The 15609-nt window shown below is 28.4% G+C and overlaps 1 protein-coding gene across 6 annotated transcripts in view; it reads right to left on the minus strand.

Moving 5' to 3' along the window:
- Positions 1-5648: 5648 nt before the first annotated feature.
- The window catches only part of LOC129916700 (acetylcholine receptor subunit alpha-like), a 206406-nt gene continuing 196445 nt past the window's right edge, over positions 5649-15609 (minus strand). For 2 of the 6 annotated variants that reach the window (XM_055996804.1, XM_055996803.1), the window contains exons 10-13: positions 13869-14012; positions 12832-12951; positions 12183-12432; positions 5649-7534 (exon numbers count right to left, since the gene is read on the minus strand). In XM_055996804.1, the coding sequence (XP_055852779.1) occupies positions 7337-7534; positions 12183-12432; positions 12832-12951; positions 13869-14012 (712 nt within the window). In that variant the 3' untranslated portion in view covers positions 5649-7336. Of the gene's footprint in view, positions 7535-12182; positions 12448-12831; positions 12952-13868; positions 14013-15609 lie in introns of all 6 variants that reach the window. The other 4 variants (XM_055996802.1, XM_055996801.1, XM_055996806.1 and 1 more) reach the window with 3 other exon arrangements.

Below are 15609 nucleotides of genomic sequence, written 5' to 3' on the forward strand. Positions count from 1 at the left end.
CATCCGCGATTTAAAAAAGAGTTAATGTCATATTTTCACTATCCGCATTTTTTGAGAAAAACTAAAAACGCAGTTATGTTAGAACTGCAAACAGCATTACGTATGTTAAATTTAATCAAAATCGTTAGAGCCGTTTTCGAGAAAGTTGCAATAACTCCAAAACTTTGTATGGGAGGTATACGTTTAAAGCGAGATATTAAAAAACAAAAAAAACCAACCTTGGAAATTACAAAAAAATCATCTGTACCAAATTTCAAGAAAATCCCTCAACCCGTTCAGGCTGCAGCTTCATGTACAGCTTTTTGTGACGACGCACCGACGCACCGACGCACCGACGCACCGACGCACAGACCGACGGACGTCATGACGAAAACCACTTTTTTGGACTTCTCCATCATCGTAATGTTAGTTTTGATTAAAACCTCGAATTTTTTTTTTTACACGAAACCAATACTTGCCCTATTGAGCAAGTAAAAAATGTTATTAGAAAAATTTAAAATGACTTTTTTCCAAACTTTTTCTAATAAAATATGAATTTATTTAAAAAAAATTTTTGGCCATAAATATTATCAGTTGAATTTCGAAGCAAAAAATGTAAAATATATCACACTTTTGAAAAAAAAAATTAAAAATTACTTCAATTTCAATGGTTTTTTTTATTAAAACTGAATTTTTGAATTGAAATAATTAATTTTCTCTAAAACTGTGGTAAATAGGAACTTTAAATTTTTGCTATTTAACTTTCAACAGTAAGGGTTATTAAATGAATAAAAAATAATTTTATGTTTAGATGTTGAACTTTAAAAAAAAATAAGTTACATTTTTTTTCAAAACTTTTATTAAAAAAAGTTCTTCGAAAATGAAATACTTTTTAATTTTTTTCATAAACCGTAATACATATTGACATTTCCTTTTATAATTTGAAATCATAATGAATGCGGCCAAAAAAATTTAAAAATAAATGCATTTTATATTACGACCAAGTTTAAAAAACGACATGTTAAAATTTGTTCAATAATTTTTTTTTTCAAAAATCTGAGTTCAATTACCATTCTTTCAAAAGCCGTTCATTCAATTAACTTAATTTTAATTTTACATATATGACTAAGCTTCTAGCTTTTAAAAAATGTATATTTGAATATTGTAGGTGTTGCCGTTGTGTTCAAATATTTTTTGTTGTGTCAATTAATAAGAAAATTGCATCTATCGCTTGAACTATGGAAGATTATCCCTCACTCCCATATATTTTTTTTCCTTGAATTTCCTAGACAATCCTTTGGCATCAATTAATTTATGAAATTTAAGAAAAATTTTTGAAAAAATTTGTTTTTGTTCACAAAAATCTTCAATTAAATTTAAAAATTCAAAACGGCAACACCGGCAATTTTTAATCTATAGACTTTAAAGTATTTTTAATTACCGACGTTTGAAAAAAAATATCACCAAAATCTAAGCTGTTCGGCCGGGTTCCCTAATATTGCCAATTTTTGAGCTTTAGTTACTCCACTATTAGAAAAAAACTAAAAACGCAGTTTTATTAGAATAACTTACAGCTTATGTATAACAAATTTAATCAAAATAGTTTAAGACGTTTTCGAGAAAAATGTAATAAATCGAAAATTCTAGCTCAGTGTACACTGCATTGTACAAACTGTCGTACATGACGAACCGAAGAACCGAATCACTTTTTTGGACTTCTCCATCTAATTGCTAGGTTTGATAAAAACCTCGATTTTTTTCCACAAGATGTAAGAAGAGTTTATTGAGTTCTATTATTCACACCATTAAGATTGAAATCAAATGGTTATTTCTCGAAGTTTGTCACTATGTCGTATACGTAATATTATTATTTTTTTTTCAATTGTTGCTGATATTTTAAATTTATGACAATTTTCTACAGTAGGAAATGATTTAATTTTGTCATAAATGGTAAAAATAAGAAATGATATGGAAACCTTTCCATCATTTTATCCTAATTCCTGAATAAGTATCCATTCCAAATACAATCAGTAATTTTTTCCTTTGAAGGAAATGTATACGTAAAACTTTTTGGGTGTATTTCGATTTACCCGTTCCCTTGAAGAAGAATACTTTTTGCTAGTATGTAGTCTTATATGTGCCCATGATTATGAAGTCACTTCTTGCATGGTATCAAGAAAAACTAGTTCAATAATTTTATTTAAACAATTAAATTGTACCTATTTCTTTTTTGAAGTAATTGAAGGACTGACAAATAAGTCTATTTACTGCAATTTCGCTTCCAAATGAAGTTAAACTCTTAAATTATAATTATTTAAATGCTAGTTTAATGTTTTCACTGTAATGCCAAATTTATCAAAAACAGTTAAAAAATTAAAAATCTGAAAAAAGTAAGTAGTTTACGTGTTTTTCAATTTTCTCAAAAACTATAAGCCATAGAAACATACGGTGTCCAGTATTTGATCAGAAATCAATTGAGGCAGATTACTAAATCAATTTTGTATTGAAATACACAGTTAGACCGAGAGCCGGCAGCATATTTTGGCAGTTTTGATATAACCGAAATTCGAGTGTCCACATATCTAGATATGCACCACAGTATGTCAACGGAACAAGTCTGGCAGTGATCTTTTCAGCTTTCCCTTGCCAGACGCATCCAAAGTGCAGCAAAAAATCAATTTTTGGCGTTTTGGTATAACCGAATAAATGATACACCAAAAAATCATAAAAAATCCCCTGATTTCGAATCTGTGGGTACCGCAAGTTTCTTTTTCAGCTTTCCCCCCGCCATCGCCAGACCGCTTTAAAGCATTTTTAAGTGCATTTTTCTAATAAAAAACCTAATTACTTATTTTCTGTTAGGTATAACCGTATGATGGTAACAAATTAAAATTCTATGTCTATTCCTGGTTTAGAAAATATAAGTTTAAGCTAAATATTTTTCAGCCTTCCCTCTGCCAGACGCCCTTAAAGGTTTCCCAAACAGGTTTTTCCATAGAAAAAACACCTTGTTTCTGTTTTTTTCTTATAAAATTGAAATAATATTTTTTTGTTTAGAGTAACCATATGATGGCCAAATATTAACTTTCTCTGCCTTTTCCTGATTTAGAAAATGTAAGTTTAAGCCAGTTTTGTTTCAGCCTACCCTCTGCCAGACGCCCCAAAAGGTATCTCAATAGTACGGGAAAATTAGATTTTGCTATATGGGGCATGGGGGTTTGGGAAAAAATCCGAAATGCATTTTGACTTCTTTTTTAAAAAATTAACCCCCCTTCCATAATAAAAAGTTCTTGTATTTGACTGTTCTACAAAATTCAGTTACTTTTTTTCATAAGAAAGTGGCATTTTTTTCTGATAAAATGATCATTATTTTCAGAATAGCTATTAAACCTTAAGTTTCTTTTTGTTTAAGTCTTCTACGATTTTTTTAATAACTGCAATATCGGTCATGAAACCAAAAACCATATTTTTGACTTGAACTATTAATACCTCGAAAATTAATCATTTTACAGAAAATATCTTGTATTTTAATTTATTTTCATTTTTTTTAGAATTTAGGAACAAAAAAACACTGTTACATATATCCAAATAAGAATTTTTGGTCTGTCCATTAAATTTAGCTCGGTCCATTAAATTTTATTATCCAGCAAATTGAAACACTTTCACTTTTTTTTTTCTCAATTTTATTGTAAAATAATTTTAAAACATTGTAACTAACAATTCTTTGTCAATAGTAGCTTTTCATTATGTTACACACAAACTTCAAACTTTGTTCATCTTGATCTTACCATAAATATTTCTCAAAGTGTGTTTTTTTTTTCATAATAAATACATTTTATGGTAAGTACATTCAATTATGTTTTTGTTTTTGTTTTTTTTTTTATTATTCAAAAAATCAACTTCGTTTTATAATAAAAATAATAAATAATAATAATTTGTTTAACACTAATACATAATTGTTGTCTTTTCTTTAGCTTGTAAACTAAGTCTCTGTGTTTTGTGTGTGTGTTTTTTTTTTTCTTCATATTTTCTTCGAATTTATTATTTTTCTTTGTTTTTACTTATATAAAATAATAACTAATCGAGTATACAGTTAATAAAACTTATTAGCTAATTCATCAGTTAATCATACAAAAACTAAATTATACATTTTACATTTTTATTCGTTTTTGTTTTGTTTTTTAATTTTTTTGAAAAATCAACTATGTAGTTTATAAATGTATGTGTGTATATAATATAATTTTTTTTTTCGTTCCTCTAAACCACAATAAATTTTCTAATATTTTTTTCTTTTTTTTTTTTTTAATTATTTTATTGTTTTAAGTTTAAATTTGTTTAGTTAGTTTGCAAATTTGTTGTTTGTATATTTACATTTAATTTAATTTTTAATTAACATTGACAATTTTATTTTTTTTGTTTTAGTTGATAAAATATTTATTTTGTTTTGTTTTTTTTCAATTAATTTATTTGACTAATATTTTGTTTTCTACACATTCACTATATGTATTTTAAGTTTGTTTTTTTTTTGTTTTTTTTTCAATTGTTATTTTGTTTTTTTCTTTTATTCTTATTTTCTAAAAAATGTTAACTTTCTATTTCACATGTTTTTTTTTAATATAATTTTCTGTTTTTTATTTCCCATCATTATGCGAACTTTGTTTTCATAATTTTTCGCTCTTCTTTCTGTATAGTTTGTTTTTAAATTATCTAAATAAAATTTTAATAAAGAATTTATTAATTTGTTTGTTGTCTTACGGACTTAAATGGTTTTCTTTTGTTTTTAAATTTAATATAATATTAAATTTTTTGTCATTGCTAATATTAAAGTATTTTTTGAAAATTACTTTTCTCGTAAGACATACGAGTAATATTGTTGTATCTGGCAGTTTGTTTATTAAAAAACAAAAAAATAAAATAAAATTTTTGTCTATTTAAATAAATAAAAATAAAAACAGAAAGATTTAACCTAAAATAATTTCGAAAATGCAAAAAAATAAACAAGAATCAAAGCTTTGCGATAAGGATTTAAAAAGCAAAATAAACTGTTAAAAAAAATAATACCGAAGATCATTCGTGCCTGTTACACTCCTAAGATAATTCCAGTGTTAATCCAAATGGTTAATAAACTTAACGCATAGCCGGTCAGGAAAGTATTTACTGGATTCTGAGTTTTTGAACCAATACATAAAAAGGAAATATACCAAACTAGCATAACGGGTTTCCCAAATCTCAAGGAAAATTTATTGAAAAATATAAGATAGGTACCAGAAGAGAAGGAGCTCATCAAGTTGCAAAATTAATCTACATGATTACCCGATCTGGAGCCATCTTCTCAGAAATGGTGAAAGAAAAAAAAAAAAAACCCCCGGAGGCAATAATTGAACTTTTTTAGGCAACCAAGCATCCCGGAAGCTAACATTTTCGATGAGGATAGTGCTGATGATACTGATGATTAACTTGAAGTCATATTTTTGTTTACTGTTTTCTTAAAAAAAAAAAAAATAGAAAAAAATTTTTTAAAAATATTAAAAAAATATATTTTTTTTTCTTAAAACATGTTTAATTTTTTCCTACTATTATAGAGATTGCATAAAAGAGAATAGGTAAGAAGTAGTCAAGTGAAAAAAAAAATTGTATGTCTTTTTAGACTTGAAATAAACTCTTAAGCTGTTAAGCTGATATATAAGAGAAATCGTTCATTAATTCAGAAATGGTAATCTATAAAGTGGGCGTTTTAGAGGGCGTGGCAAAATTTTTGAAATCACTTTGTAAGAGTCTTAGGAGCCTACATGCGAAATTTTAGGTTCTGACTGTACGGGCTGATTTTAGGCCATGAATTCAGTCATCTTGTCCCAATATGCGACGTACCACTAAATTGTTACGTTTTCAGAAGCTCCTTTATAAATTCGGGACAAGTAATCATGGAAATTTCCTTAAAGCAACCGTCAAGATAAACATTCAAGAAATAAAATCAAAAAATACCACAAATTTACTCAAGAAGCATATTCAAATTTGGTGAAATTTGGTCAAATCGAACCTTGTGATGACTTTTCTCATAATGGATTGCTCATGATGAGTTGTCCTATGATGATATGTTGGGGTAATCCTCAAAATCTGGCCAACGCTATGTGCTTTTAAAAGACATTCTTTTTTATGAAGGTGTTAGGTCTTTATTAAATGGGACTCATGAGTTTTCTAATACAAAAGAAGTGTAAATTTTCGGGTCAGGTCTGTTACCAGAATTCAGAGTAACATCAATTAAACTGAGTAAATTAAGTCATCTTGGCAGACGGGTTTCTTTACTAATCGAAAAGTCAGCTTAATATCCTCATTCCACAATAATATGAAAAAAGCTATTCTTAGGAAGTCGAGTGGTAGTAATTGTACTTGTAGAGTGAACTGCACGAATATTTCAATAACAACATCCATATTTTATATTATAACAAACCAATTGTGCTGTTTTGTAAGGTAAACCAAAAATAAAAATTGTTTGGTTGAAAAGAAAAAAAAAAAAGAAAAATAATTGTTTTTAGGAAAAAACTCACATCAACATTTGTTCGGTTCATACAGTGATATTTGGTTTTAACTTCATTTAAGATAGAAAGAGAAATTTTATGAAATATACACGAAGGTATGAAATTGGACTTTGTTCTTATTTTTATGTTGATCAAAATTAGTAATTATTTTCTTTTTTTGTATTTATTTTTAAAGTTTATTATAAGAAAATTAATAGCAAAAAATTTAACAGACAGATGAAGTATTTTTTTGTTTTTATTTTTTTTTTAAAGATATTTGTCTACTTGATATAAACAAATTTTCTGTGCGTGGTTGTGGGAGGAGAAACTAACATCTTAAAATCAATTTTTAATTGAACTAGTTTTTTTTTTCTTTTTATTTAATTTAATGTTTCTTATTTATAGAGTTTACCTATAATTTTTTTGTTTTTGTTTCTTTTACGAATTAACTGCTTATCAATGTATATGTATAATCTTTCTTACATCATTTTTTTTTTTTGTTTTCTTAAATAATTCTTTTCATAATTTCGTTACATTTGTTTTGTTTATTTTTTTTTTTTTGTATGATTTTTTATCTTTTTTTTTTGCAATTTTTTTGTTTAATTTTATTTTTTGTTAAAATATTTTTTTTTTTGTATTTTTGTCAATTTTTTGTATTTGGTTCTCGTATTTTTTTTGTTCATCTTTTAATTTCTCTGTCGGTTCCTTTTTTAAAAAAATCGTTCTAGATATTTTTTAACAAACGCGTAATAACTTTCAGACATTAAAACACAGGCACTCATTCCCATTGCACATAATATTATAGGAGGAATTAAGAATACGAACTTTGTACAGTAAAACTGCTATTGGGGCGGACGACAACGGCCAGCCGATGTTCCCGAAAAATCAATGGACTTTTGTTCGATAATAGGAATTCGATCGTCGTAGAGTGTTGGCGCCTGTAAAATAATACCGGCGGTACCAGCTACGACAGCTAATGTGAATATCCATAAGAATAAACGATCGAGGACCATTGCAACGTATTTCCAATCTTCTTTGACCTGTAATTGATAAAATAAATATTTTAAGTTTTTTTTTTATAATATTCATGAATATTAATGCGTAAATGAATTAAATTAAAATAAATAAAATTGCTACATAGACAAAGTTGACTTTGCACTAAATTATTATTATGGACCTAAAGTAATGGCCTAAACTGAAAATGCAACCTTATCGGCTCTCATAATTTGGCAATTTCTTCATCCCGAATCCTTATCGGATTTCGGTAAAAAAAAAAAACAAAAATCAGGAGATCAAAATACTGGTTGAAAGTATTGATTTTTGGAAGTTTCACGAAATTAATCGAAATCAATAAGATTTCGGCAAAAACAAGTTAACAAATTCTGAGAGCCCCATAGGACGTTTTTTTTTTACCAATTTTAACCCTCTGTAGACACACCTCTTTTTTGTGACGTGATAGGCACACGGGTGCGAATTTGGTTTATACTTTTTCATGTCGCTAGAACTTTTTTCGGTCACAATATTTTATAGAGAATCAAGTATGAAATTGATGTAGAATATTCCGAGGAATTCGATTATTGTATTCACAATTCCGAAAAAAAATATTTTCACCCTTATAAAGTGACTTTTTTGTGACCACTTTTTTGAAAAATCGTATTTTTTTTATTTTTGTAATGCCAAATTCGCACCCGTGTGCCGACAGAGGGTTAAGTTTCAGGACTATAGGCTGGCCAGAACGTATAGTTTTTTTTATCCATTGCATTGCAAGTGTTTTACTCTTTGAAAGATTGATTTTAAAGGTTGTTTATAAAAACAAGATTTTTTGTTAAATTGCGGCCATTCCAGATTAACGGAGATGACATAATATTGACGCTTGTTTCCAGTTTATCTCTTTAGAGAATCAATTTATTTTCTTAAAACTTGGGCTCATCATAAAGTCAATGTTGTTGAAGTTTCACCAAAAAATAATCACAACAAAAACATTACTGTTAAAAAGAGCCAAGTTCTCCTATGTTGAAGTTATGCTGGCACAAAAAGTACTGAAATGTAAAAGTGTACCAAGTTCTAAAGCTTGGCTTTAAATTTGTATAAATAAAATGTTTATTGTTTGCTTGGCAATTTTTCAATTAGCTTTAAAAATCGGTAATTTTAAGAAAAATTGTCAAGAGAGCAATCAACATTTTATTTATGCAAATTTAAAGCCAAGCTTTAGAACTTGATAAACTTTTACATTTCAGTACTTTTTGTGCCAGCATAACTTCAACATAGGAGAACTTGGCTCTTTTTTTAACAGTAATGTTTTTGTTGTGATTTCACTACTTTTTGCAAAGTATTGCTGTAGAACTTAAAATCTCTATATAATTGATGAACATTCAGAGAAATTGGGCGGTTACCACGCCCCTTGTCTAAAATTCTCAAATTAAATTTTTTTTTTTGTTGTTTAAACTACCAGGTCTACCATTCTACCAAATTTTAAGGTTCCACGACAGTTAGAAATGCTCTACAATATTTGATGAAAATTCAGCAGAAATGGGCGGTTGCCACACCTCCTATCCAAAATTCTCAAATTTTAAATTTTTTATTTGGTAAAACTTACTAACTTTACCATTCTACCAAGTTTCAAGATTCTATGATAATCAGAAGTGCTCTAAAAAATTTGATAAAATTTAGTGAAAATGGGCAGTTATTGCTAAAATTCTCAAATAAAAAATTTGTTCCTTCATATAAACCACCAGCTCTACCATTCTACCAAATTTCAAGATTCTACGATAGTCAGAAGTGCTCTTTAATAATTGATGAAAATTCGGCGAAAATGGGCGGTTACCACGCCCCCTGAATTGAAAATCTCAAATTTTCGATTTTTTCCTTTGTATACACCACAAGTCCTATCACCATGTATGTATTTCAAGTTTCTACGATAGCGGGAAGTTCTCCATAATTTTGATGATCTGTCAGTGAGTCAGTTACGGTTTTCGCGATTTTTGAAGTCCTATATCTCAGAAACTGCTCATCGTAAGAAACTGAAATTTTGTGAGGAATTTGGGTTCGGCCAGCTCAGCAAATGTAGTGAGTTTGAATATTCTGGCATCTTTGGTGTGGAAGTTAGAGGGGGGTCGAAAATGGACTGAGTTGTTTCCTGTAAATAAGGGTGTAGTGCCAAAGTTGCTAGAGAACTTGGCTGGGCACTACCGTGCCCCTTGATTAAACGTAGCCATATTAGCCCTTAAGACTCACCATGTTTCAAGAAAAAAGATTGCTTCTTCAACGAGATAAAGTGGATAACAAGTGTCAAAATGTGCTCCAAGTTACTTTGCCAAATCTTAGTTCAACTACACCTACATACATGCTCAAATGTACATCTATTTGGCAATTTTTAGATTTTGTTAAATCAAATTCAAAATATTGCACAACTGGGTTGGGTGGTACGCACTTGTTTTTGTAGTTTAAAGTAGGTACTTATTCATTAAATTATATCATCGCAAATTTAAGCAATTGCTTTAATGTTTCAGGAAAAAAAAAACAGCAAAAAAAATTGGGTTAAAAAAAAATATTTTCTTTGTTAGTTATTTTCAAAAACTGTATTTAAAATAAATTAAATTTATATTAAAAATTATAAAAAATATGTGTATGTAAAATTTAAATAAAATATCAATATGTTTTTTGGGTCGTTGAAACCATATTCAAAGTCTATTTTGCCCTATCACGCCAGGTTTTCAAGATCACCTCGAAAGAGATGTTTTTTTTTCAGGGTGAAATGGACTTCGGATTAGGTTTCAGCGACCCGAAAAACATATGATTAACATAGTCGCAGATATGAACTTTTTTGTGTAAAATTTCATTTTATTTAACCTTTTTTAAAAGCGGCTTTAAATACCCTTTTCTGTGACATTCTGTTACACAAAAAATCTATGTCAAAAGCAAATTGAGCCATAAAATTTAAGCTCATTGCTTGCATTTATCTGCTTTTATTTGGAAGTCAACGCAGTAGAGAAAAATAAGGCACTTTAAAATAAGATGGTGTCCAATTTTAATACCATCTAATAAAAACAATAAGATTTCTTATTAAAACAAATGTTACCCGTTTCAACACTGTTAAATTTTCAAGCGAACTTCATTTCATTTTAATCAGAATTATCTTTTCAAAAGATCTCGACAAAAAAAAAACTAAAAGATTTTTTATCATCATTTTATGTACATAGGTGGGGTGGTCGTTTGTCTCAAACTACAAGGGTTGTCCACCCTGCCTAATTGTGGAAACAAGCCTGTTCATTTGAGCTAGAAACATGAGTTGTGAAAATTATTCTATGTACATAGGTACCAGTTGAAAAAGATATTCCTAAAAACAAGACAATCTTTTAAAATTAATGTAAAAATCTTCTTAAAACATAAATGTTTTGTATTCTTTTCTTTGTTAGATGCATTGTTTTTGAGTGCGATAGTGAGTGGTGGTCAATAGTGCAAAAAGTTTTTGGCAGTGAAGTGAACGGTTTTAGCAGTGAAAATTTAAGTTCTAAAAAAGTTTTTGCATAGTTTCTATTCTTAAGCAGGTAAAATAATGAAATCAAATTTCAATAATAATTTACGAATGGTACGAATGGAGTCTGGATAAAAGTTAAAGTCTTGGACATTTTACTTTTTTAGGATTCCACCTCGAAACAAAAACGAGTTAAGCTATTTCTATCAGAAAATGTATTGAATTTAAGTGCCTTACACATTATTTTAAATGGAACTCCACTTTAAACTAAAAGTTCTTCACTTTAAAATAAAACTATTGTCTTATCGATTTAATTGGATTCTTTTAAATTAAAACATTCAGGAAAACCGATTAATTTAAAACGGAACTCTTCTGGACTAAGCACTATGCAGAAATGTGCTTAATTTAATACAGACTCTATTTTTGTATTTATCATGTTTTTTTTTTTGTGTAGATTGCAAAAATTTACGTTTTCAGCAGGTTTTTGGAAAATCACAGCATCAGTTTCTTTATTAATATTGTAAATTTAAGTGAATAAATTGAAAAGTTCAAGCATTTGATTTCAGAAGTTGAATTTGATTTTCAAAAGAGTGAATTTGATTTGGAAATTATTGAGTTTAAATGTTAAATTTTTAAAATTTTATAAGACAACAGCTGACCCAAAATTATTTGGAAAAAAAATCTCAAGGAGCAAATTTATTAGAAAATCACTTTTTTCGATTTTTTCATAATCATAATGCTGGTTTTGATTAAAAGCTCAAATTTTGTTTGACTTTTTTGCACTTTTTTAGAATTTTTGTATGTTTTCCACTCCACTAAATGAATTTTGTAAAATAATCCAAACATTTTATGTTACGTCGGTCGTTAGTAACAAAACTTTAAGGATTAAAAGAATATGATGAATGGATTTTCTTGGAAATTAATGATACAGCTTCAAAAAATATACTTTTATATAAAAAAAAACATTTCAAAATCCATATACGAAATTAGTATCGAAAAATTCCATTTAGCAAGAATCATTTTCAATTTCAATCAATTATCCGAATACGGAAATTGTCATTTCCTTTTTTATTATTGCGTTTTATTTTTGCTCCTGTTTTTATTTTTATTTTTTTTTGAAAATCGATTCCTTGCAATATCCGCTTAAACAACAAAATTGTAAACAAAAAATATAAAAAGAAAAAAGTAAAAAAATAGCAAAAATTGCCCTTTACCTTAGTTGAGTCCTCTTGCATTTTTGTATGCTCCGCAATAAAACGTACACAAAAACAACTTCGATGCACTCTCGGTGGACACTTCGAATGGGAGAATGCTGGGTTATTGATTATGGGACTCTTAATGCCCGTGGGTGGTCCCATGTCTAAATCGGGAACGGCAGATAAATCATTCGATCCAGATTGTGGCAGGGTTGGAATTGGCCCATGGATTTGACAACTGCCACCGAATGGTCCAGTTCCAGTTAAGCTGCAAAAAGCAACGCTATATAGCGAGATATGGAAAAGAAAAAAAAAATTGGAAAAAAAAACAAAAAAATACAAAATTCTAGTAAAATACTATGGACAGACATTTTTTATTAAAAATACACAGACACAACAAAAAAAAAAAAAAAACATTTAAAGCTCTATTTTTTTAAGCTTTTATATTGAATGTAATTGCTCGTTCTTGTTTTTGTAGCTTAGGTTATAACGTCGAAATCAATTTTTCGCAAAAACTACGATTTGAACTTTATTAGATTGTGTTAATTTCCATGAAGTAATAATAAGTTACGACACGCGATAAACAGGATTCAGGAAATTTACTTCCGATTGCCTGGGTATATTCACTGGCTCTAAAAGGCTAAGCATTCTCGCTAAAACCACTCACCTGGATGGCGACAAATCCTCTTTTGATGGCGTTCGACTGTAGGCAGTTGGACTGTGATCCAGATTCGTTGTTGAATAGTATGGATAGAAACAGGCGTGTGTATCTTTCAGCAGCAATTTGCTAGAAATAGGAATTTGATAATAGATTTACCAATCAGTAGTAGGTGTGAAGTAAGCTTGACAAAGCTTCATAGTTTGCGTGTTTATGTTGCAATCAATAAAAGTCATCTTTGTGTTGTTAAGTGTTTGAAGATTCATTATTTCTCTCGTGCAAAAGTATCTGATAGATTTTTTTTTTTTTCTAATCCAACGTGGGAAACTGAATTTTATATTGCAATATTTAATTAAATACTTTGAGTGTTGAAAGCAAAGTCCAAAAATGTTTTACATTCGTGATGTGCAGTTTATTAATTTACTACAAATGCAACTTAATTAAAGATGTACTCGAAATTTTTTCCAAAGAAAAAGATATATGTAGGGTAGGTACGGTTTACTTTTATTTGATTTTGAGTAATTTTCGTTTAAACGGGGTTTAAACAAAATTGAAAAAAATCAATATACTCTTTTTCGAAAAAATCAATTAAAAAAGAAATATGAAATATTTAGATATTTTGAAAATTAAGTTTTTTTCAGGAATCTTTAAAGACTCGTTTAGGAGAAAGTTAAAATTAAACAAAATAAAACTGATCCATTGGAAGTAAGGCAAAAAAAAAAAAACAATTTAACTTTTTAAAATTTAAAAAAAAAAAATAATTCCAAAAACTCTTCTGGAGGTTTAAAAAAAAAAAAAAACATTACATAGCAAGTGTTTAGACTGATACACAAAAAGACAGACAAAATTAATAAACCCAGCTTTTTTTTCGTATTTTGTATCATTGTAATGTAAAATTAATTGTAATCTCAAGTTCGAATATTTTTTAATCGAAAGCATAACTTGGTATAATACTTGGTAGTATCTATATCGCAAATAAGAAAGACGCATTACCATCTAAACCAGGAAATAAGAATATAATTTATTGATACCTAAGTTTTGCTTACCTTGTTTCAAAGTTGTATTTTGGCCGTTTGATGAATAAAAATTTGGGCAGGAAATTGATGAACACTCGTTTAACCCATGGTGCCATTCGATGCGTTTGCGGCGATCGGAAATGGACATTGAGTACGACTACGGTGACGCATATACTGAAAATAAATTAAAAAAACAGGTTCGTTTAATTTATATTGATTGTTATCACAAGTTTAAATTCATACTTTGGAAAGAGTAAATTTGCATGAAGACGATTTTCTATTAAATTTAAAACAATGGAAATAACTTTAAGAGTTTTCGCGGTTTTTAACATTTTCAAAGTTTTCAAGTTCACACTCTCAAGTGTGTTTTCGTAAATTTTTTTTTTCAATCAGAAATCAGGGAAAACAGAAAGCCTTCGAGAAAACTTTACTTAACACCAAGTTTTCTAAATCATTCTATTTCTCAGAAGACCTCTCCTCAAAAAGAGAATTTAAGTAAGTTTCTTTTAAAGCTCGAAGTAATCTTATATCTGCTATAAATTATTTTTAGCTTTTTTCTCGTAATCCAGCTATCATTTTATCCATATAAGGGGTAGAAAAAAGAAAAGAGGCTATAATAATTGGGTTATCTTGAGGAAACCAACACTAAGAAAAATAATGGAACTACCGGGAAGTTGGTTAAAACAAATGTGTTAAAAATAACGTAGTCTTGGTTAAAAACTACTTAGTTCTCGTTGCTAAAATCAACGTAGTCGTCTCGGTTAAGTTAAATTGTTTAAAATAACCATTTTGGAAGGTTATTCTAACCGATCAACTTGTTTATATTGATCAAGAAACTCGGTTAAAATTTGAGATTTTAGTAAAATTTAACCGAGAAAGTGGGTAAGATTAAACAATCTTGAATAACCGAGTCGACCGGGGTTAGTTTGCAGGTGCTATATTAACAATCTTCTCTGTTAATTTTACACGAGTTTTACGTTGTTTTTAACCGATCATTTTTCTGCGTGTATAGCGATAATAATAAAAGAAGCATAGGTACTCCAAAAATCCTTAATTTTGTTTTTTTTTTATACTAAAATAAGCAATTAAATAAAATTTTACTCGGTTTATTTATACTCAAGTACTCGTCTTTTGGTAAATTTTGTTCATTAGAAGACAATTGTGTAAAATCTTTGATCACCTCCAAAAGCTTTTGAAATTTGGTGAAATTTATAAAAAAGAGTTTTTAGTACAAAAAACAGAATAAAAAAGGGGCTGTTAGATTTAAATGCAATGGTTTTGCAAGGGATTAAGAACTTTTGGTAAAAAGTTCTCAAGTCAAGTTAATTTTCTCAAATTGCGCTGGTCGGCAAAAAACTAAAAAAAGTCAGGAGCAAGAACTTTATAAGGTGATTTTGATTGACTTTAATGTGCTGAATTCAAAACTATTTACAGATTTTTTCTATCACGTCTAGTTTTTAAGCTATACTCATCACTATTTTCGCTATAAAGCTTCAAAAACTAATTTTTATTTGAGTTTTTTTTTTATGTTTAGTCAAAAATATATATTTTCCGTAATATGTTGCTCTTTATAAGTCCAAATCAGAAGACGCAAGATGGAATTTGATTCAAAAAACCATTCATTACTTTGAAAAAAAATAATCAAGATTTTGAGATATCTATCATAAATTTCTTTTTTCAATATCTTTGAGAAAAAAATAATTTTGAAAAAATATAAATACCATTAGGACGTTGTAAAATGGCGTTTTGAGATTGCATAAGTAGTTTTACA

This window comes from Episyrphus balteatus, chromosome 3 (assembly GCF_945859705.1).
Source record: "Episyrphus balteatus chromosome 3, idEpiBalt1.1, whole genome shotgun sequence".
Lineage (NCBI taxonomy): Eukaryota > Metazoa > Arthropoda > Insecta > Diptera > Syrphidae > Episyrphus > Episyrphus balteatus.